The sequence below is a fragment of the Gymnogyps californianus genome, chromosome 7 (genome assembly GCF_018139145.2).
Source record: "Gymnogyps californianus isolate 813 chromosome 7, ASM1813914v2, whole genome shotgun sequence".
Taxonomy (NCBI): Eukaryota; Metazoa; Chordata; class Aves; order Accipitriformes; family Cathartidae; genus Gymnogyps; species Gymnogyps californianus.
Window position 1 is genome coordinate 8997333 of NC_059477.1, and position 21447 is coordinate 9018779.

Here is a 21447-nt window from a genome sequence, read left to right on the forward strand (position 1 = left end):
CTAAAAGGCTAAGTACATTTAAAAAACAAGAACAAAACTTTTTTTTTTTTTTTAAATGTACTAGCAGTCCTGTGTGTGTTTTATGGCAACCATTTTAACTTTGAATACAAAAATCTTTTAGACTTCTTTAAAATGAAACTCTGGGAAAATACAGTTGTTTCATGAAGTGAGACCTGACGATAAGTTGTATACATAACCTTACATTCATTAAATATGAGACAAGGTTTTCAGGATCAAATGTCTTTATTCATAACATCATAGTAGAAAGATACGCAAATGGATGAAAAATATGGCAGTACAAAGTTTAAATAAAAAAAAAAGAGAAAGGAGTAGAAAAGGAACATACAGCATAGGGTAGGAGCAAAGATAGGTAAAACAAAACCATATGCCGCCAGTACCAGTGCAGAACGCTGTTCCCCCACAGCACAGTCACCGCCTTCAGCACTGTGTTTCTCTGCTTCCAGCAGCACAAGTTAATTCATACTTTCCTTCCCACATTTAAGCATTAGAACCCAGTAATGCAGCTACAATTAATGTGATTTCAGTAGCAAAAACCCATTTGGTAGTTATGATAGACAGGTTTTTTCATCTGTAGGTGCACTGTCTAATTGCTCTAAGTAATGCTGTCCAAAGATATTAGTAGTGCTATTCTACATATGGAACATTACAGTGAATTGGATTGCGTCCCTACAGTAGACCTGATATTTACCCTCCTAGTCTGGGGGTAGTGTTGAGTTCTACATGGTTTATTATCTTCAAAGTTCATGACTGAATTCTTAAAACGATAAGATTAAATGTGCATTGCAACAGTATAATAAAAACAGATGCATTAACATGCACAAGGTATCTGCCTTTCTCCTTCATTAAGGAGAAAGCTAAACAGGCCAAGTTTCTGGGTTTTAACAAGGCTTGACTAGATTTAGTGTAGACTAAGAGATAATAAGACTTTTCCTATTCACATAATTAATGTGGATTAAATTAAAGGGACTATATTTTCCTAGAGACCTCGCTTTTTCCCCCATGATAGAACTCTGGCTTTACTCAGTATCTGTGGCTCAGAACTCGGTCATGTCATGCTGTCCCACACAGGAAGAGCATTAGAGTGCATCTGCCTTCACTTTCTAAAATATTCACCAGAATGAGAGAATGACACAGCTGTTAAGCCCAACAACTGTAATCAGGCAGAATTTGTAAATTCTGCTCTCAGCTCCAGAAAGTGCATAGTTTAATTGTTAAAGCATTTGAGATTAGGAGCCAAGTTTCTGGATGCATTATGCTCTCTCACACCCATACCCAGTTCCCTATAACCACAATGCTACAATGCGTGTGCTACTCTGCCCACATGATCCTCACTTAATCTCCAAACTAGAATTAAGTCTGCAATTATGAAAAGGACGTAACTTGGCCTACAGTAGGATAATCACAACTAGCCCTCCGGAATGCACCTGTTACTCTTATTGTTATTTTAAGTGGGACTGTTTAAAAATTAATTACAAGCATACCAGAGATTGTTTCAATAGTGTAAACAGCAGCCAAAAATACACAGCTGTGCAAGAACTGTAACTACTATTCTAAAGAGGAAGAAGTGCCCAGACATCATAAATCATGCCTTACTCCAGACATTCAGATCACTTCTGACAGTTTTCCTTCAGACATGAGAACATTATGTCCTCAGCAACTCTGCAAACTCTCAATTCGTCCAAGTCAGTGAGTAACTGCGGTTTTAACAAAGCATGCCTACCTCTCTCTTCTGCTTAGCCTTTTCTGCCCACTTAAACAAGGGAGGTATGCATTTTTCCCCTCAGATTATCATACCCACGCAATTCCAGACCCAGCCTTTCCCTTGCAGTCGCCTGGCAGCCTGTGCAACCCTCTGTAGCATCGGTTCAGCAGCCACCCCCTGGGGACCAAAGAGACCTGTGTGCTTGGGGGACTTACAGCGAACAAGAAGTGCCGTGCACCTGCAGGCGCCAGCCGGCCGAAACTGGAGCTCAGCTGGAGCTGAGCGGTACCGCTCCTCCCGGGTTGGCGGATTCCTGCTCAAGTGCTTCCTCCGGCCCTCCAGCGTGGGATCGGAGGAGAGAGGCCGTGGCCAGGGGAGGGTGAGAAGTTTCTGCGGGAGGGCCGGACCCGGCAGACGGCCGGGCTCTCCCCTACGGGCAGCGGTAACAGGCCCCCGCACTCACCGTCTCTGAGAGGAATACCCGACGCGACCGTTAGCGGACGGCGGAGCGCCCTGAACAGCCGCGAGGCGTACGAGCAGCCCGCCCTCAGCACGTCACAGCCGAGGAGCCAACCAGCGCCGGCACGAGTCTGCCCGAGCCGCCCTGTCGGCGGCGGGTGGAACTTACCGAGGCGCCCGGGCACCATAGAGTCGTAGTGGAGGGCCGGGCGAGAGCGGCCGCGCTCGTCGGGGCAGGGGTGAAAGGTCGGGGGTTTCGCCGAGGGAAGATGGTGGCGCCGGCGACGCTCCGCGTGGTGCGATGCGGCGGCAGCACCCTCCACGGTGTCAGGGCCGTCTTCTCCGCCGACTCCAAGCAAGTGGGGCCGGGGCCGGGGCCGGGGCCGGGGTCTGGGCCTCTACCCGGGCCTCTACCCGGGGGGGGGGGGGGGGGGGGGGTGTGCGGCTCCTGAGCTCTACAGCTGGGGCGGCTGCCAGCTGGTGGTACCGCGGCCTGCCGCTCCCCGGGGGGTGCTTGGGTCCCCTCTCCCGCGGGTGGCGGGGTAATGGCTTTTCTTCCCCTCCAGGTACCTGCTATGCGCCTCCGGCGACTTCGTGAAGATGTACAATGTGGCCACCGAGGAGACGCTGCGGGTGATGGGGGGCCACGCCGACCTGGTGACGGGCATTCAGCTCAACCCCCACAACCACATGCAGGTGGGGGGCCGGGGGGGGTGCTGGGGGTGCTCCTGCCCCATCGGCTGAGCTTATGTGCTTCTGCCGGGGCTGTCCCGGGTGCTTGGGGGTTGGCTGGAATTTGAGAACGAGCTGGAAGTGACTATAGCGTTGTTGAGCTAACGTTTCTCTGAAATCTGCTGGGAAGGGTAAACATTATATCTGTTTTCCACAAATAAAAATGTGAAACGTCATGTGGATTACACTAGTTGAATGGAATGACAGCAAAATGGAAATACCAGCAAAATTTCCATTTTTTTGGTGATTGGAGGGGGAAAAGAAGCATGTGAGAAAATCAGCAACATTTACTGTGGTTGGTGTTTGCCCCTGTATCTGCTGATCCAGATGCAGATTTGACTAAATCCATTTAATTTGCCCAGTGGCTCTCTGTCTACTGGCAACCTGTCTTCCCTGTTCCCTGCTGCTCCTGCTCTGGCTCTTAGTTTGCTTGGGTTTTTTTGGTGTCTAAACAAGAATTGTTTGCCAAGATGGACTGCATCTGCATATTATCTATGCAAAATCTGATGCAAATGTTAATAGATGTTCACATAATGGATATCTGTGCATACTCTGTTAGTCTCAAGTGATTAAACACAAATACCTGTTGTTTCTTTCACACTTCATGAAAAGGTATATTTCAGACTAGAATAATAGTGTTGTATTTCCATTGCACTTTCTTTGAAGTCAGCACAGAGCTGGTTTGTGCCCTGTATTTTTGATGATTCAGCCACTCAGAATGGCAGTTCTATTGATCAATCCTTCAACTTTTAAGCTGTGATTTTATGTAAAAGCTGGCTTTGATATATTACTTTAATTTTTTATTTTTTTTTTTCCTTCAGCTCTATTCTTCCTCTCTTGATGGCAGCATTAAGCTGTGGGACTTCATGGATGGGATTCCCATTAAAGTATGTTGAGTTATTCCTGTTGAGCACATATCAAAATTATTCTTGACCCATTGATAGCAGAATAAGGATTTCTGCAGCTATTGCTACAAATGGGCGCAAATCAGTCTGAGATGTGTTGTTCTGCTATTAACACAGCCTGAAAACCATCTATTTATGGCAGTAATAGAATGTGGCCCTTGATGTGTGTGTCACTGCAGAAATTCGTGGTGATGCAGAATCTTTTGGGGAAGAAGATGGGATGTGTACTGACATACTAACTTTGCTGCTTGCTGCAGTTCAGAGTCCAGTGTAGCTCTTCGGGAGTGTGCTGCAGTTTGTGATAAGCTAATAGAAACATATGATGCCTTGAAAACGTGGGCTGCCAACTGTCCTGTTGCTCCCATTTTCTGCTAAAGAGAGGCACTTTCCTATAGGTGCGCCTTCTGCTTTGTATTAGGGGTAAGGTACCTTCAGGTTTTTCAGTAAATCTGATGTCTCATATTTTATTAGTACTGTTTTAACATTTGTATTAGCCCTTGATAGAATAAAGATCCTTTTATTTATCTTGGAATTGAGAATGTTAATTAATACATCAAGGTTTCTTTAAAGCACATGTGTTTTCCTTATTGTAAAAACTTAGCATGATTCACTGTTGAAAACCATACGCGCAAGTGTAATAATTGTTGACCTCCTTCTCTTTTTTTCTTCAGACTTTTACTGTAGGATCCAAACTTCTGGCACTGTACGCGCTTGCTAGTTCTGAGGACTCAGTGTTTGTTGTAATTCCAAAGAGTGGTGAAAGAGGTACAATATGATTAGCGTCGTCCTTGTCATCTAAGTCATTCTATGTCTAAGCTACTGTCATGTCAGTGAATGGTATGCTGCAAGAATGTGCTTTAATATATTAATTTTGAAGATATTTCTTAAATCCTGTGACAGATGTCTGCAGTCCTGCATTTTGTACCTTTTTTCTGTTTTCATTTTATGACATCTATTTTTTTAATATTTGTCTAGAAGAGTGCCTGTCTTCACTTTTGAAGCATGTACTGCAGATATCTGATGTTGTAGATGCAATAAATCTTTAAGCGGTGCTTACCATGATATAGGGTGTGCTACAGTATTTGAGACTGCTCTTCCACCTTAAGCAGTATTAACACAAATAGGCTTGTCCTATTTAACAGCATGCCTAGATATTTTTTCCTAGAATTTTGTCTAAAATAAATATAAATATAGCTTGACCTTACTCTTAACTGTATTGCTACAAATGTCGCTTCAGAGCAAGAGCAAATATTAGGCAACTTTGCTTGGTTTCTGCTTACAGTTGCACTGGTATCCACTATCTAATCCTCAATCTTCTATACTATTGTTTGAATTAAAATATCTGAAACAGTTATTTTTTGAAAGGTATTACTTATAAAAAATATTGGAAGGTATTAACATGTTAGTTTTAAGGTAGAAGGGGTGTAAATCTCCTTTGTAAAGTGCGTACATAAACTTGTTCATAAAAGCCTTTTGATAACAGATTTTTCTTTGGTCAGATGCATTCCAGCTGGTCTCAGTTAAGCTGACAAAAGCAGCAGGCCAAGATTTGGAAGCCAAGGAATTGTCAGTGGTTTTGGATGGCGTGGATGCGTCACCGAAGCATATTGCATTTGGAAGAGAAGTATATTCACCTTTTGGGATTTTTTTCTTCTGTTGGGTGTTGGTTGGGGTTTTTTTCCTCTCAAATGAACTATATGCTGTTTATGCTTTCATACAAGCACAGCAGCACTGAAACAAGACTGAAGTTAAACGAATCTGTGTAAGACCTACGCTTTCTTTTATTAGAAAAAAAAACCACAACACTTATAATAGGAAAATATTTACTTAACATCAGCTTATATGTTATCTCCAATTTTAAGTACTTTGTAGTGAAACATGATTTTTTTTTTTCTTTCATGTGTAAGAACATAATCTGTATGTCCTAAGTTGTTGTTTTACTATAACAGGGTGAATATGTGGCATCAGTGAAGGAGGTTAATCTCCAAGTTTATTTTTTTAAACAGAAACAGTTGAACAGGTAAGAATGAAAATGTCAGGTATTGATTCAGTCCGATATATCATATGTGTTTGTTAAGTGGTGATGTGTGCACACATTATTTTGTATTTGTCAGCAACCATTTGGTTTTATGCTGGAGGGGATGTAGTCACTGTATAAGAAGCTCCCCATAGAGGCAGAGTGTGAGGTGCTGCAGTGGCATTGGGAGCTTGTCTTTTCAGCTCAGGCATGTATTTTTTTTTCAGGTAAATGCTTAGGCTGATGCTGGACTGAAACAAGTGACATAGTTTGGTCAGGGCCAAAACAGGCAGGGGGAGGAAGGGAGGGTGGAAGAAGAGAGGGAGAGAAGGAAGGAAAAATCTTTCAGCTTGATTGAAGGCAAAGAACTAATGAAATAAAGAGAAAAATAAGTCTGTCACTATTTTTTGGAGAGTGCCTGTAACTATAACAACTTGGAGGTGTGTAATTTTGCTAGTCGGAATTATTTGTATGTGCATTAGCTGATACTTTTGAAGCTTTGTTTAAAGCAAAACGCCCAACTCATAATTAAAGTTACTTTCTTAACTCTTGAAGGTTTTCTGTAAGTGCAGTGAAGACAAAAGGTGGAAACAATCACTTCACTTGCATAGCCTGCCATCCTACAGAGGATTGTATTGCAACTGGCCATGCTGATGGAAAGATTCGCCTCTGGTATGCACATTTTGATTCAACTGTGTACCCCAGAAACTGATGTGACCATAGGAATTAAGTGAAACCTGAGCAAAGCAGTCTAATTCGTCCTTAGCGTTGCCATTTTCAGAAGTCATAATGAGCAAAGAGTGGCAAGCCCTGTGAAGCTGCAGTACTGACATTGAGTTCAGGGTACAGCCTCAGTTTAATGTCAAGTGGGAAAATATTCCTGTTAAGCTATGCTCCACGAATCTAAACTGTATTTGGAAAAGGTAATGCAGGAGCAGCTAAAATAACTCCTTATGGGCACGTAGAGTCCTAGGGAGAGCACACTAGTGGAATTGCATGGTTAAGAACAATGTGCTTGCCAAGTTGCTCTGCAGCGCTGAGTTGCTCAGCATGTCTAAGATGCTGGTGCCGAAAACCTGCTGGCATGGTTTCTTCCCTCCCTTTGCATCACTTGAGCATACAAGAAACTCTAGTCTAGAAGTTAGAGGAGAGGATGGTATACTTGATTCAATTCAGTATTTCCTTTTGTTTGCTCTGTTGTTGATGTTGTGCTTAAAGAACTGTTCTGTTCCTCCCCACATAGGAGGAATTTCTACCACAAGAAAGAGTACACGTTTTCCACACTGCACTGGCATCATGATACCGTCATGGATCTAGCTTTTTCTATGGGGGGTGAGTAAAGAAAAAAAAAAAACCAACCAAAAAAACACCCCAGCAAACAAACAAACAAAAAGTCTCAAAGTTGAAGAGTTGCAGCAGGGAGGGAAGAATCAATAGAAGTTCAAGTTTGTCCACTTACAAATTAATTTCTACAATTTTAAATATGTCCAGGAAGGATCTGAAATAAAAATGGAAGCAGTTGTTATTTTTTGATATATCTTGATTGGCATTCATAACGTCAAATATCTGCCTTCTGTGGTAGAATGTAAAATCTAACCCCTCCTCTTACCTCTTTCCCCCACCTCCACTCCCCTCCCACCCCCCTCATCAGTAATACTGATGCGTTCTTGCCAGTCTTACTTGAGTCCAAATAAGTCCGAGTTCAAACCTAGTGGCAAAAATACAGTTAACTTTCATCTGAATTGTGTGATTTGAACTGTTCTCCTTAGGATATTTCTTACTGCAAAGTACTTATGATAGAAGGAGAACAATTAAGCTACATCCTAATACAAGTACTCAGCTGATTCAGAAAGTAATGGGATCTACTACTCCCAAAGCATTGTTTAAATTTTACTGTAGGCACAAATTCTTGTTACTTAATCCAAGTTTCTCTAGCAATTTAACATGGGATAATGAGAAACATATCTATGTGTGTTGCCCAGGCTAGATATAAGGAATAATTGCTTTGTATGTGACAGTTTAAGAAAGGTTTTTGAGAAACCTATGTTTGTCTGTCATTGTAAACACATATGCTGATGATACTTTTTTAAGCAAAACCTATAACTGCATTTTTCTTACCGGAAAAGGAACCAGCTTGCTGAGTGGCGGAGTTGAATCTGTTCTAGTTCTGTGGCACAATGAATCAGACTGTCGGAAGGATTTCCTTCCTCGTTTGGGATCTCCTATTGAGTACATCTCCATGTCGTCTGATGGCACACTCTGTTGCACCTTGCATACAGACAACAGTAAGCCAAAACATACTTTAAGTATCGCTTAATGTAAAATGGAATGCAAATCTGTATGAGCTTTATTTTGTTAATTTCAGATGAATTAACTAGATACTACGTAAAAGTTCAGTATTGATCTGAAAGAACAAGATGCTCGAAGTGATCTTGTGCACCTTCATCAGTTCTGTGGATTTGCCTGGCGGCTGCTGTAACTTGGCTTTCCACCTTGATGTAGGGGTGTCATAAATTGAGAAAAGATACATTTATAGGATTAAGTGCAGTTGGTTAAGGTCCCTTCCCCACCATGAGAAGTAGTTACATTGCAGAAGCCTTTTGCAAGACTTCATCTGCTTTCCCTTTCAGGAATTACAATAATCAACAGCAACCTAAGATTTTCCAAAAGTATTCAAGGGCTAATCAAAAGTAAGTGCAATAAATTTTATCTTCCACTTAGAGGGCAGAATGTGCCACTTCCCATCTTAGGTCATTTGTCATCTGATTTTTGTTTCCAGGTACAGATGTCAAGACTGGTCTAGTGGTTGATCCTAGAACCAAAGCTTTGGTCCTGAATGGAGAGCCTGGCCACTTGCAGTTCTATTGTCTCCAAAGTGACCAACAGCTGTTCAGTGTAAGTTGGATGGGCTTGTACTAAAACTTTAACTTATTCAATCAAGTAAGTTATGCATCAGAATTTATTTGAAGACTTAATATTGCAATCAGGAAAAAAGCCAGCAGCTATACCGTGAGACTGGATTCCAAGCTGAGATGTTTTCGGCTTTATCGCAAACTTCTTTTATTTGTTAAGAACAGCTAAATGTTGGTAGTTGAATAAATACTTCAAAACTGTGTGCTGCTCCTGTTAAATGTCAAAAATTTCTAGGTAAAATCCTGCTAAAATATCTATCTCCCCCCCCGCCCCATTTCTTTTCTACACTTAGCATTATTGTGGAATGTACATGCCCTAATTATGCTTTCCCCACATTTTTTTTTTTTAATGCCACAGCCCAGTCAGTTCTAATCAGTGCTTTCAGAACATCCTTTCTCCATGGTTTTATGAACGATATCTCTAAATCTACACTTGAATTTTGAAATTTAATTTTGGCCTTGTTGTTTTGCAGTTGGATATTGTGCAACGACAATACATTCATCAGGCAGGCTTAAACCAAACTGACTTGGTAAAAGTTGCATTTAGTGCAGAAGGCAAGTGGTTAGCAACAGTAGAAGAGAGAGAAGAAGTAACTGACCCTGAGTTACAGTTGAAGCTGTGGTTCTATGATGAAGAAACACAAAGGTAACAATAATAGAGTTGGCCTTCTAGCTGTCAAAATCTAAAGTATCGCACAAATAGCTACACAGGCTTTGTCTTGCAAAGGCAGAGGGTTTCCAGATCAACTAATAAAATTCTAGGGAAGACCCTAGGGAGAGTTTACCATGCATGCTTACACGCATCTGAAACAACACTCAGAGTTCAAGTAAATACAGATTGGAAATAATTACTCTGAATCTAACCTACTTATATTAATCAGACAGGCTATTTTAACCATGGGACTTAAATTCACATATTTACTTGGTATTAAAAATCACGGACTCAACAGAATGGTTCTGTAGCTTGTTCAGTTTTCCCACCTCTGTCTAATCTATCGTTAATTGATTAGGCCTTCTAGGGTACAGAAGATTATGACTTTATTGTTGATTTTTTTTTCTTTAGCTAACATGTGCATCTGGTTCATTCACTTTCCCTGATTTTCTTATTAAAAAAATATATATTTTGACTATAAATTGTTATTTTCTTAAAGAAGAAACAAAGCTACGACACAGATCAGCTTTATTTTGCTATGTGACTGATTTTCTAAGTACTGGAAAGACCGCCCAGAGTTCAGGCTGAATATTTGAGTGTGATGCTTGCTTAGTGATAATCCTTTCTCAGTACTGGGCTACAATCTCTCTTGTTGTATGGAAGTGATTAGGGAAGTGTGATCTGTAAATGTGATACCATTTAGCTATCTAATTAGACAGGAGTTTCTTTGATTCCTCTTTTCCCTGCCCCTTCCAGAATCATCTTAAACTGAAATCTTCCCCAAGTTCCAAATGAAATAAAACGGCAAGCTTCTGTTTTCTTTTCCTATAGCTTTAAGCTGAATACTAGAATAAATATGCCCCATGAGGACCACATAACAGACATGTGCTTTCGTGACATGGATGAATTGGAACATGGCGCTCTGATACTGGTAACAGCTGGCAGAGACTGTGTGTTTAAAGTCTGGGTGATGGTAGAAGACACTGATCCGGAAGGTAAGTATGGTCAAAATGTAACTTACTCTTATTTGCTACCTTGTAACATGCTATAGAAATTCTGACCTTAACTTCATCCTTTCAGAGCTGGGCCCTGAAGTCCCATGCGTTTATCTATTTCTGCTGTTGAATGGAGTATTGTGTTCTCCTGAGCATCCTCTGTGATGGAGTGTTCTCATAGTTTTGCAGTATTACTGATTGATATGGAGGTTCCTGAAATAGTAAAGACCTTGCCAAGCCTGCTGCAGAAGGGAATGGCAGCCTGTGTTGATTGTTTAAAGGATTGTTCGTGGTAATGATTTTTCCATGGTGGGAAAATGGATTTTTGTCATTCCTCTTGGTAGTCTTTTTATTTGAGACTTCTGCTCAAGGGAGCAGGATGCAGAAATGTGTTACTCTGGTTTAGTTGACTTAGTGTAAAATAATAGCATTTTGCCATTCTGCAGCTCCACCACTTCAGAGTTCATTTTTTTGAACATCCTTCCTTCCTGTTAGATATTTGAACGTCCTAGAATGGATATTTAGGATCTACTTCCAAGATACTCAGGTAGTGCATGCTGATGTTCACTTGTTTCAAACAGAACATCTGAGGGATGTGTATTACCCTGTATGCCTTTGGATGTGAAATACAAAAGATTTCCCGCTTCTTAACTTCCTTTTACTTAAATGTTATGGTGCCAGGCACACTGAAGTGAGCTGGAACTTCCCTGCCACTTGGGTGTCTTATCTTTTCATGTTCCCAAATAGATGTCATAGTGGTCTTGCTGAACTGCTTGCAGTTTGGTAACGTGTTTGTGATTTCATGGGCAGGTGAAAACATGTTCAAAAGTACTTGTGAACTACTAAGGTGTCCATTTGGCAAACTTACTTTACCAAACTGACTTTCCAAGCTGTTTGCTCCTCAACAGTGGCTGCTCATGAGAAAAAAAAGAAAAGCTTGTATTCATTTACTAGGATTTATGCATATATTTACTTAATAGCAACTCCCTCAATGGTATCTGAAAGAGTATTTTGTTTTTTCTTTTTTTGTTTGTAAATGATTCTAAACCTAGATTATATCTTAATGAGCAGATACTTTGATCTTGAGTACAGTGTGGGCTGGGGATGAGACCTAATGGGGTCTGTTTCCTTCTCAAGATAGTTTTGTATCTGGCCTCATGAGGGGTGTTTTTGTGTATTTGTTTGTTTAAGTGACTATACAGAGTTCTGTTTCATGGCATGCGTAGAAGGACAAATTAGTGCTGACTTTTGTGGTGTATTTGCCCAGGGGGGGCAGGGTAGGAATGCTCAGGTAGAAAGATTCAACATGCTGCAGCTTCTGTGCAACAAATATTAATAAATTAATTAGTTCATAAGTAGAATACAGTTTGGCATGTTTTTATTTGCAGCAGATCTCTCACAATGCCTCTAGATGGTGCCATGCAGTTTAAAGTAGTGAATTGTTTCTGGCTTTTTTTACAGGCAGGTCTTTTAATCATCAACTTGTAGCCATTATATAAAGGATATCTTAGCATAGGGTGAACTTATTTTCCTTTCTTTCCTCATCCTACTTATATGTTTCAAAAGCATGCTGTATGAATTTATTTATACTGGGAAATGTATGTTACGTGGTAAGTACATCACTTTGCTTCTGTTTATTTTATGGTAATTATCAACAATGGGAAAGGTATCCCAACTGAATGCACTGGCAGGTCAACCAACACAAGGAAGCATGCTGATGGGTCACTTTGTGATCCTCAAACTTTATGTAAATGAACCGTGAGCTTTGTTGGACTCAAATGCAACCTGTGTTCAAATTTTTAGTAATGCTCATGTTCTTGCTACAGTTTTAAAAGAACAGTATGTTTCAGAACACTAAATGTTGAATCTACTTCAGTATCTTTCATCTAACTATTTGAGAGCACAGTTAATGTAGTTGGCAAAGTAAACGTGAATATTGTACCATGTCAGTCTCGGGATTCACTGTTCAAATGCAAAACTGAGGACAAATGGAAAACCTACTACATATTTCTCGTACTAGAAGAGGACAGATTCTCTGTACTCTTCAGAAATGTAAGCCTTCTGAGACAAAACTATCTTGCTCTTGAGCCTATTTTGCAGCCCTAATACTTGAATTCTTCTTTCTTCATGTATAGACTTGAACTAACTAGCTTGTTTATTCAATGCAGCACAGCAAAGTGTGAGCTGGAGCTGTGACTTTGTAGGCAGCTACCACAACTACCAAGCTACTAACTGCTGTTTCTCAGAAGATGGCTCTTTGCTTGCTGTTAGCTTTGAAGAAACTGTCACTGTATGGGATTCAGTTACTTGGGATCTTAAGTGTACGTTTTGCCATCCACCTGGAAAAATAAGGTATGTTTTTCATCTGGTTTTTATGTCTGTCTTGAACTCTCGGAACAGAAAGAATCAATTCATAGTAGTCCAAGACCTTGTATATGTTCACATAAACATTGAATTTAACAGTCTTAAGTTCATATATAGAAAAGACTCTAAAATAGCTTTTAGGTGGTTGGTAACTTACTGTTTAAAAATAATTAGATCAAGCTTTGCAGTTTTGTCTTCTTACTTGCTTATGACTCCTGTACCTCCCATACTCAAATAGGTATCATTGGGCACACAGTAGCGTGTTAATAGCCCTTCTCTTTTTCCCCATTAATCTAGGGATGAATTGAAGTACTGAAAAAGTATAAATATAAGAAGTTTGTTCTTTATTCATGTACGCATGCATACAAATAGAAATTATATCAATAAACCATAAAGGCATATTGACCTTATTATCTGTATTATAAAATATATATCTTGATCCTTTCTAACCTCTGTTGGAAAATCCATGTTTGCCTGGCAGACTATCCCAGCATGCTCCATTGTGTGCTGTCGTGATAAAAGACATCCTGAAGGTCTAGATACTGTTCTGTTGTGTAAGGATAATGAGGAATGGCATAGGTCGATGGTAGAGATAAAAGATAGAGACTCAAAGAATAGGACAGCCATAATATTGAGCTTCCTGGACTGTGCAAATATACAGCAGTTTCTGATCCTCGTAAAGTATCATTTTTCGTATGATAATTTTGAAAAAATAGGGCAATAGGTGACCTCACTTGGTTCATCTACTTAATCGCTGTGCCAGATCTCTGTATCTAAAAAATTGCTGAAACAGGAAGATGCTACAAACCTACTGTAGCATTCTCTTTCAGTGCTGAGGTTTTTCTAGCTGCTTCTCAAACTTGCTTCTCAAAGTCATTACTGCAGTAAAGTTAGAGGCATTTCACATACCCGCTTCCAGGAAACACCTAAAATGGAAAGCAAAATATTGCGTGGTCACAATGTTTTAAAGACTCTGACATAAAGAATCATAGAAAGATACAGAGATTTCTTGCTTCCATGTTTTTGTGCGTATGTTTGTAAGCTTTTCTTTTGTGTGATCAAGTCCGTTTTGTTTATACCGGTCCTCTAAGATTAGAAATTGAGAAACATGATTCTAAAACTGGTGTGCAGGAAAATCATGGGAGGCATGTAAGCCACATCTTTGCTGTATCTATGGAGAAAACTTCTCTTGACAGCTTGGTACATGGCAAGGCCAGCTGCTTCTTTTGTAGCCTTTACTATACGCTGTATTAAAAGGAAATAAATTAGGACTATATTAAATGACTGTATTAATTGTATAACTTCAAAGGACTATGTTTTAATATAGAAATTCCGTCCCTTATTAGCTTTTTTGAAAACATTCTATAGCATTAGAAATCAAAAGGCTGTTCTATTATTCTCAAACAAGAGAATGAGAAATTAAAATAAGTGAAAACAAATCACACACTTTCTTCAATTGGAGCAGCCTATAAGAATAACTTTTTTTACTACTCTCTAGTGCTTAGAGCAATAGTAGAAATTCTTTAAATATGGAATTTATTTTCCAGTCCCAATGTGTATGCTTACTTATGGGTTTGTAACTTATTTAAGAGCTTAAAATCACTCCTTGAAATCAGAATGTTGTAGGAACATGTAATCCTTATAGATTTATGCATACTTTTAAATCTCCCAGACCTATCTGGTTGTTGTGTGTGAAGTTTCATGCCGCTAGAGGTGAAAGCAAAAAGCAAACTTCTCCTGATTTAAATATCAGAACTAAATCTTAACGGAATGTTTTTGTGACTTATGAATGATTACTACATAGAGAAACAAAGATGAAATCTGAAGGTCACTAACTTGTTTTGACTTTTTACTTCTGTAGGAACATCTGCTTTGGGAGACTAACATGTTCCAAGTACCTTATTGGTGCCACTGATTATGGCTTTCTGTGTTGCTGGAACCTGCTCAGTTGTGCATGTAAGATCAGCTTAAATGTGTGCTCGAGTGGTAACATTTAACACTTGAATTTACTATGAAACCTTAAAATAATTCTAATTTGATTCCAGATTGACCCACTACAAAATGTCCTATAGAAATGTAATGATTTTCATACTTCAGTCAAGATAGTATCCTGTCCAGCGTGCATGTGCTTTGTGTGCATGTGCATAGTAAATTCTAAGTTAGGTGATTGATAACACAATAATACCTAGTATTTCCTACATTTTATGGGGAAGTTGATAGTATTTGTGTATTTTTATTCATCTGGGAATAAGTGAAGTTGCATGCCTCTTCCAGAGGTTAAGGCCCTGTGTGTCATTCCCATTTGACCTTTTGTTTGGCAAAGTAGTGGGATAGAACTGAATGCCTTCTTTTCATGTCTGGCTGTTGCTGTGTTTGCTTTTCAGTGGAATGGAGTGCCCACCTCAACATCTTAGTTCTGCAACCTGATCCCCTTTCAGAACATATTGCTGCTGTCTCATGGCTCGCAAAAGAGTCCAGCTGTGAGTACAAAGGCTTCTTTGACAAGTAATAGTCAGTGGAATTTAAAACTGTGAAAGCGTAATTTCTAGAAAAGGTTTTCTTAGAATTTAGCCCCATGAAAGCCCTAAGACAGACTTGAGTCTGTGTTTGCACCTGTGGAAAACTGCTGTCTGACAACAGCAGCCAAGTAAAGCATGTTGGCTCCCCATCTTTTCATCCAACAGTTAGTTTCTGGTACAGGATACAGCACAGGATTAACCATGCTATCTGGGTGAGGGTCTTGAATGTTCTTGACCCTCTCCTGTAAATGCAAAACTGTGGTTGAACTGTACAGCTACATTTTAGAGCTTTGACTATGATTACTCTTCCTAGAGCTACTGTTCTACAGAAACGTTAATTTCCAAGTATGTTCTCTGGATTGGAATACTGTGAAAGGTACCTTCTATTATGCAGTAAGGTTATCCAATTATAATGCCTGCAAACTAGTGCTTAAAGGCAATCCTTTCCAGCCCTTACTGGCTATGATACAAAGGGCTTTGACAGCTATCCAGGAAGGTTAGAATTTCATGATTTAAAGAGAAGACTTTCTTGGTTTTGCAGTGTTTGTGTTTAAACCAAATGAGCCACGGCCAATCTATATCCAGAGAAACCTATGTAAAGAAAAGATCCAGCTTGCTGCCTTCGTTCCAAGAGACGAACCTGAAACGATTGGCTCAGAAAAATACCTTTGGCTACGAAGATCCCAACTATTTTTTCTTACGGATACACAAGTAAGAAATAGTGATTGGCAGGTGGTTCCTGGGGAAAAAATATTTTCCTGAATGTGGATTGATACAAATTCAGAGTTCTACAGTTGAGTGTAAGAGTTTCTTGTTGTGATTTCAAGGCAGCGTAAGCCATGCTTTGTTCTTTATTAAAAGCTTTCCACTGCCAAAACAGCTTAAGCTCAAAATTGATTATTTACTGGTTTTCTACTGCTAATAGTTTCTGCTGCCTCATTCATACAAGAAACTAGATAATTTGGGAACATTGCCTATGCTGTTTAACTTAACCACCTGGAAGCTGTATTATTGCTGATTATCCAAATGTTTCATAGGATACTCAGTTTTCCCTGTAATTTGTGGGTGGGTGGTTTGGGGTCTTTTTTGTTTGTTTGTTTTCCCAAAAAGTCTATATAGAGCCTCCAGGTCCGTTCCCGCTTCCTTTCAGTTTCCTTATAAAATAAAGAGGAAGAAATGTGTTTGCCTCTTCCACGTGACTGACAAAAGCTTTTGGGCTAGCCTGAAGCTTCTGTGGGCAAGGTATGGAAATATGGAAAGCAGTTTCACGTACTATAACTCTGCTACATCATTCTGTATTTTAGGAGCTAATGACGCTTAGCACAAAGTCTCTAGAAGAAAGGCTTACACCGTCAAGCAAACAGGTACCTCTTACAGAAGTTCTGACAGAGATGTACAGAGCAGTTCAAAATTCTGTTGGTGTTCAGTTTGTCAGATTCAAATTCCCTTCTGTCATGAAAATGCACACCAAATCCTTAGATGGAGTCATAGGCACTTAGCTGAAGGGGCAGTAATCTGTATTTGCCCTTTTTTTTTTTTTTGACAGAATTGCTGTTTGTAAAAACTTTTAAAAAATGAAGTATTAGTAAGCTACTCCCTCCTTTTCTCATTTCCCCTGAACAAAAAAAAAGGATACTTTTCTAAAAGGATTCAGATTACACAAATGAAGCAAAAACACCTGTTATTTGAATAAGGTCTTTCCTTCTTTTGGTTTCTTTAACACCTGGAACCTTGCGTGTGTCCTGAACTGTGCTTTCTGATGAGGAGGAACAGTTGTCAGTCAATTGTGACTTATCAGTGAGAAGGAATTTCAAAATTGCATTCCTGTATGTACTTATGTGGAGAAGTAGTCTGGAAATTCGATCTTTTAAATTCATGTTGAAGAAGTGTTTTATACCCACTGAACAGAATAAAACAGTAGCACTGGATTGATTTGGTTGGTTAGATAAAATAGATCAAAGTAGAAGTTAATATCTTTCTAATACAAAATCCAATGGGAATGTGGTTATAAGCAATCAGTTTCTTTGGAGGGTGGGGGAGTAATTCGGTACTCAGATTAAGGTATATTGTTCTAGGAAAATGCCAGAAGAGAAGTTGCCGTGTTTTGCTTCCAGTTACACAATTAAATCACTCAGCAGATGATGCTGGGGTATAAATGCTCTTTTAGTCATAAGTGGAATCTGAAAGCTTAGTTTTTCTGGCACACGCACCAACTTCTGTATTTGGAAGTTAATCACCAACCAACTAAAATCTAGTGTTCTTGAGTCCAGATCCTGGAGAGTTTTACTACCTCTGTGTAGGACTCTCTCAGGATGGCTGACAGAGAATGAGTACAAAGAGCGATATGGCTCAGTTGAGTTAAGTTTGAGTGTAGAGTTTTGTCACCTAGGCTGATTCTGAATTTTGGTAACTGAAAATGAGAAAGAACTTAGATTTGTGACACTAAAATTCTACTTAAAACTTTCACCTTTTTCAAGCTGGCAGTAGAAGAAAGTCTTCCAGTGACCCCATTTAGCTTGCTATTGAGAAAGCACAGACGTCAGCAATCACAAGAGGATATAGACCTTGGAAAACTAGTTCGTAATAAGCATGAGCAAGATTCACCTGCTGTCAAAGAGGTAGGAGTAATTACAGTAAGTGTACAGTAAGTATATAAACAAAATCATGATAAACAAAAGCTTTCATAAAGCTTCTGTTTTATTTTTTCAGCTTTTGCACACTCCAGCACATGTTTTGCCATCTGCTTCCTTCCTCTGTCCTATATTTATTGATTCATTGCTCATCTCCAAAGAGAGCAAAAGGTAAGAAAAATTGAAGAACTCTCCTTAGTTAGTGAATTTATTTTAAATCATGTGCATCTTTGTTTAAAGTGTGAAAGCAGTTTTCCAACACTCTTCATTCTTCTATTGACATAAGCTAGTAGAACACTTTATTGTGGCAAGATTTTTTAAAACAACTCAGTTTTTGGGACGTACTGGCTGTTCAGTCTATTGGCTCTTTTGTTGCTGTTATTTTTGCTGTTGTTTGGCATAATGTGCTTGTACGCAAAATGTTGCCTTTGGTACTCAAATGTTCTTTATGAATTTAACTTTATTCCAGGGATTTAATGTTTTTAGTGGCATTTTTGGATAAATGTCAGATTCTCAACTTTATTTGATATTGTGATGACTTCCTGCATAATTCTTCGTTTCTGTTTCTAGATACACCAAGATGTTAGTCCTTAGGTTTAATCTTAACAGTTTGTTTAGAACTCAAATTTCATTCCTAACTAAGCCTCAAAATATGAGTGTATACTGTAAACACAGTTAATTAGCTAAGCTTGTCTTACAATGCATTAATGCCAGTTTAATGGAGTAGTTTGATAGGTACTTAATGTATTGTAGCTTGCTCCTCTGAGATCGATGTACGCTGCTAGAACATGAATGCAGGCACGAGGGTTATGACTGTAGTCTTGTATTAGGATTAATATCGTGTCACTTACACTGAAGGCAATTAAATGCTTGCATTTTTTGTGCAATCTATTCTTTAAAGCATTTAATGAAACTCTGCCAAGCCAGAGATGAAAGTGTGTCGTTGGTATCAGCTGCCATTCTGAATTTGCAAAGACCGGCGAGAGGATGTTTTACACTGCCAGGGTTTACCCAGAAAAAGACACCAGTTTGAGTAGTTTTTGCATGTGCATTATATTCTGCCATACCAGCAGTATAATCAGTTCTGCTACCTTGTGTTGGCCGGTATTGCTAGCTTTCTTACTGGATGACACAAGTAAAAGTCTTTTTGCCACATCAAAAAAACGCTGGCAAAAATCTAATACAAGGAATATATAGAAACTTGCATGTAGTTTCAGTACTGAAGAATTTGCGAGTTCAGTGGCCTGTGTAAATATTTGCACATGTAGAGCTTGTACTTTGACACTGGTACTTAGTATGACTGCACATTTAAAGTTACATATAAGGGCTGTAGGATTGAGCTCTTGAAGAATGACAAGAATATATCACTGTATAGATTAATTTCTTGTTAAATAATTTTATTTTCCTTGGCAGTATAATATTAATGTATTATACATGTTTCACCATTTACATTTTGTAAGTGATAAATAGTTTGTATGAGAACAGATGATTTTTAGGAGACCACTACTGTTCTGCCATGCAGGTCATTCCTAATGAGATCCAAAATATTTATACAACAGACATTTGAATTAATACTATTAATTACCACATTGTAAATGTTACCTCTTCTATATAATTCCTTGGAAGCGTGCTTTCTACTTCAGCACAAGTTTAACTCTTGAAGTCAGAAGGGAGCAGCCAGTTTAAGCACTTCCCTATGTTTAAAAAAAAAAAAACAACCAAAAAACCCAACTTTTTTCTTTTCTAGTAACACTCTGGGTATTGTAGTAATTCTTAAGACCAAGTGACCTTTTTCACATTTGAAAGAGAAGAATGGCCTTCTCGAATATTGTCTCATCTACCAGTGTATCCAATGTTTCTAATCCTGTAGGAGTGAGAGATTATAACTTTTTACATAATGTGCTGATCTGCCTGTTCTGACATTATGTATTATATTTGGAGAAAGAAAAATATTTTGTTTAAGTTTACTTAAAACAGAGGACAGCTATTTGAAAAATGGCTTGTAATTGAGATAGCAAGAGAAGTGTAGTAGTTTGTAAGTAGCCTGAGATTAAAAAAAGAAATAAAATCTAATGTTTACTTAGTTATTTGCATGATAACTTACCTCTCTCCTATAGTATGTGATACTATAGTATGTGAAAGTACCCATTAATTTCATTAATTGGGTTGTTTCCAATCATCTTCCTCTTACAGTGCTGAAGAAGTTGCTGATGAAGTAGAAATGGAAAGTGAAAAAACAGAGGATGATTCAGATGAAGAAAGAGATGTTACTGAAATGGAACAAGAAGATACAAGTCGTATGGAATTATTAGGAGAGATGACATGTAAACTGTCTAAATCCCAGGAAAAAGAGCTACGGAAAATAAGAAAAATGGACTACAGTTGGATATCACCTTTCTAAACAGACATCTTGTGTTTTTTATACTGTAAGCTGAAGTTTTGTGTATTAAATATTCTTCAAAAAAATCTTTCAAGTCCTTTGGCCATAAATTTTAGCAGCCTCTGTTTCTGTAAGAAAGGAGAACTGGGGGGAGGGATTAAAGTTTTGAAAAGCTGCTTCTGCTCCTAGTTTATTACTGATTCTCTGTGACCTTAGAAAACGTTTAACCTGTGGGGGTTTTTTTCCCCTTGCAAGTGTATTTAAAGGGTAATAGCAAAACTGAGTTCATTATCTGACTTGTGATCGGTTAGCAAAGTGACAGCTAAGCTGCTGAAAATCTCCCCCACTGAGGCTGGGCTACTGCTGCCAAAGCAACAGCAGCAAACAGCTTCAGTTAAAAAGACTACTTAATTCAAGATCTGGTAGGGGAAATCAGGATAGTTCTTAGTAGTGCTGTATGAGGGTAAGTAACAAGTCTCCTCCTCAGAAGTTCCTCTCTAGCTGTTGAGACAGATGACAAATGGTTTAATATGCCTGATTCTACAATATAGATACCTACATGTTTGGTGGTGTTCATACAGTACAGAGATTCTTAGGCATAGGGTACTTACATGTATCAGAGCATAGTGAAACCTTTCCAAGTATAAAGAAAACTGCACTGTATAGAAGGAGATGTGTCCTTTTTCCTGACAGCCAGCTTAGTAGGCCTCTCATGCATCAGCTATAGTTTCTATATATCACGTAACTATACACTCTGATATGTATAGCTAATTTGAAGTAGTAAATTTGAAGGCCTAAAAGTGAATACAGACTCCTGGGGTGGTGCAGAATGAAGGTAAGCTGATGGAAATTGCACAGGTTACTAAAAGCTCTGAGGAAACAATATTTTGCTAAAAACACTCAGATTAAAAATGTTGGAAACGGGAATGATACTTCAACTCTTGTCAGTGAAAACCATGCTTGCCCTACTTCGCTACTGCCTTGAAAACAAAGTGGAGGACCCTTTCCTCCCTCTCCTTTTCTAACACCATATATTGGAACACTTTTTACTTTTTGGGGGGGGGCGTATGCTACAACAGGCAAAAATCTATCACTTCCATCCATGTATAGAAAACATTGAAATTCATCCTTAGGCATCAAGGAAAGCACCTCAGAATGA

General features: G+C 39.0%; 1 protein-coding gene across 1 annotated transcript; it reads left to right on the forward strand.

The window, feature by feature from the left end:
* The first annotated feature begins 2451 nt into the window (after positions 1 to 2451).
* On the forward strand, positions 2452 to 20474 carry WDR75 (WD repeat domain 75). Its single transcript, XM_050900343.1, has 21 exons — positions 2452 to 2537; positions 2749 to 2878; positions 3736 to 3801; positions 4491 to 4584; positions 5319 to 5443; positions 5769 to 5839; positions 6392 to 6508; positions 7080 to 7168; positions 7963 to 8121; positions 8467 to 8526; positions 8616 to 8731; positions 9222 to 9394; positions 10232 to 10395; positions 12564 to 12747; positions 14621 to 14715; positions 15144 to 15239; positions 15820 to 15989; positions 16583 to 16642; positions 17756 to 17896; positions 17988 to 18079; positions 20102 to 20474. Exons 1-21 carry the CDS (start codon positions 2452 to 2454, stop codon positions 20307 to 20309), a joined length of 2496 nt encoding a protein of 831 aa, XP_050756300.1. The 3' UTR covers positions 20310 to 20474.
* Positions 20475 to 21447: the final 973 nt, after the last annotated feature.

Excerpts from the sequence above, each read along its gene's own strand:
- WDR75 (XM_050900343.1), top strand. The coding sequence starts at position 2,452 with ATGGTGGCGCCGGCGACGCTCCGCGTGGTGCGATGCGGCGGCAGCACC. Across the intron at positions 6,509-7,079 it reads GATGGAAAGATTCGCCTCTG|GAGGAATTTCTACCACAAGA; the intron begins GTATGCACATTT and ends CTCCCCACATAG. Across the intron at positions 15,990-16,582 it reads TTTTTCTTACGGATACACAA|GAGCTAATGACGCTTAGCAC; the intron begins GTAAGAAATAGT and ends TCTGTATTTTAG.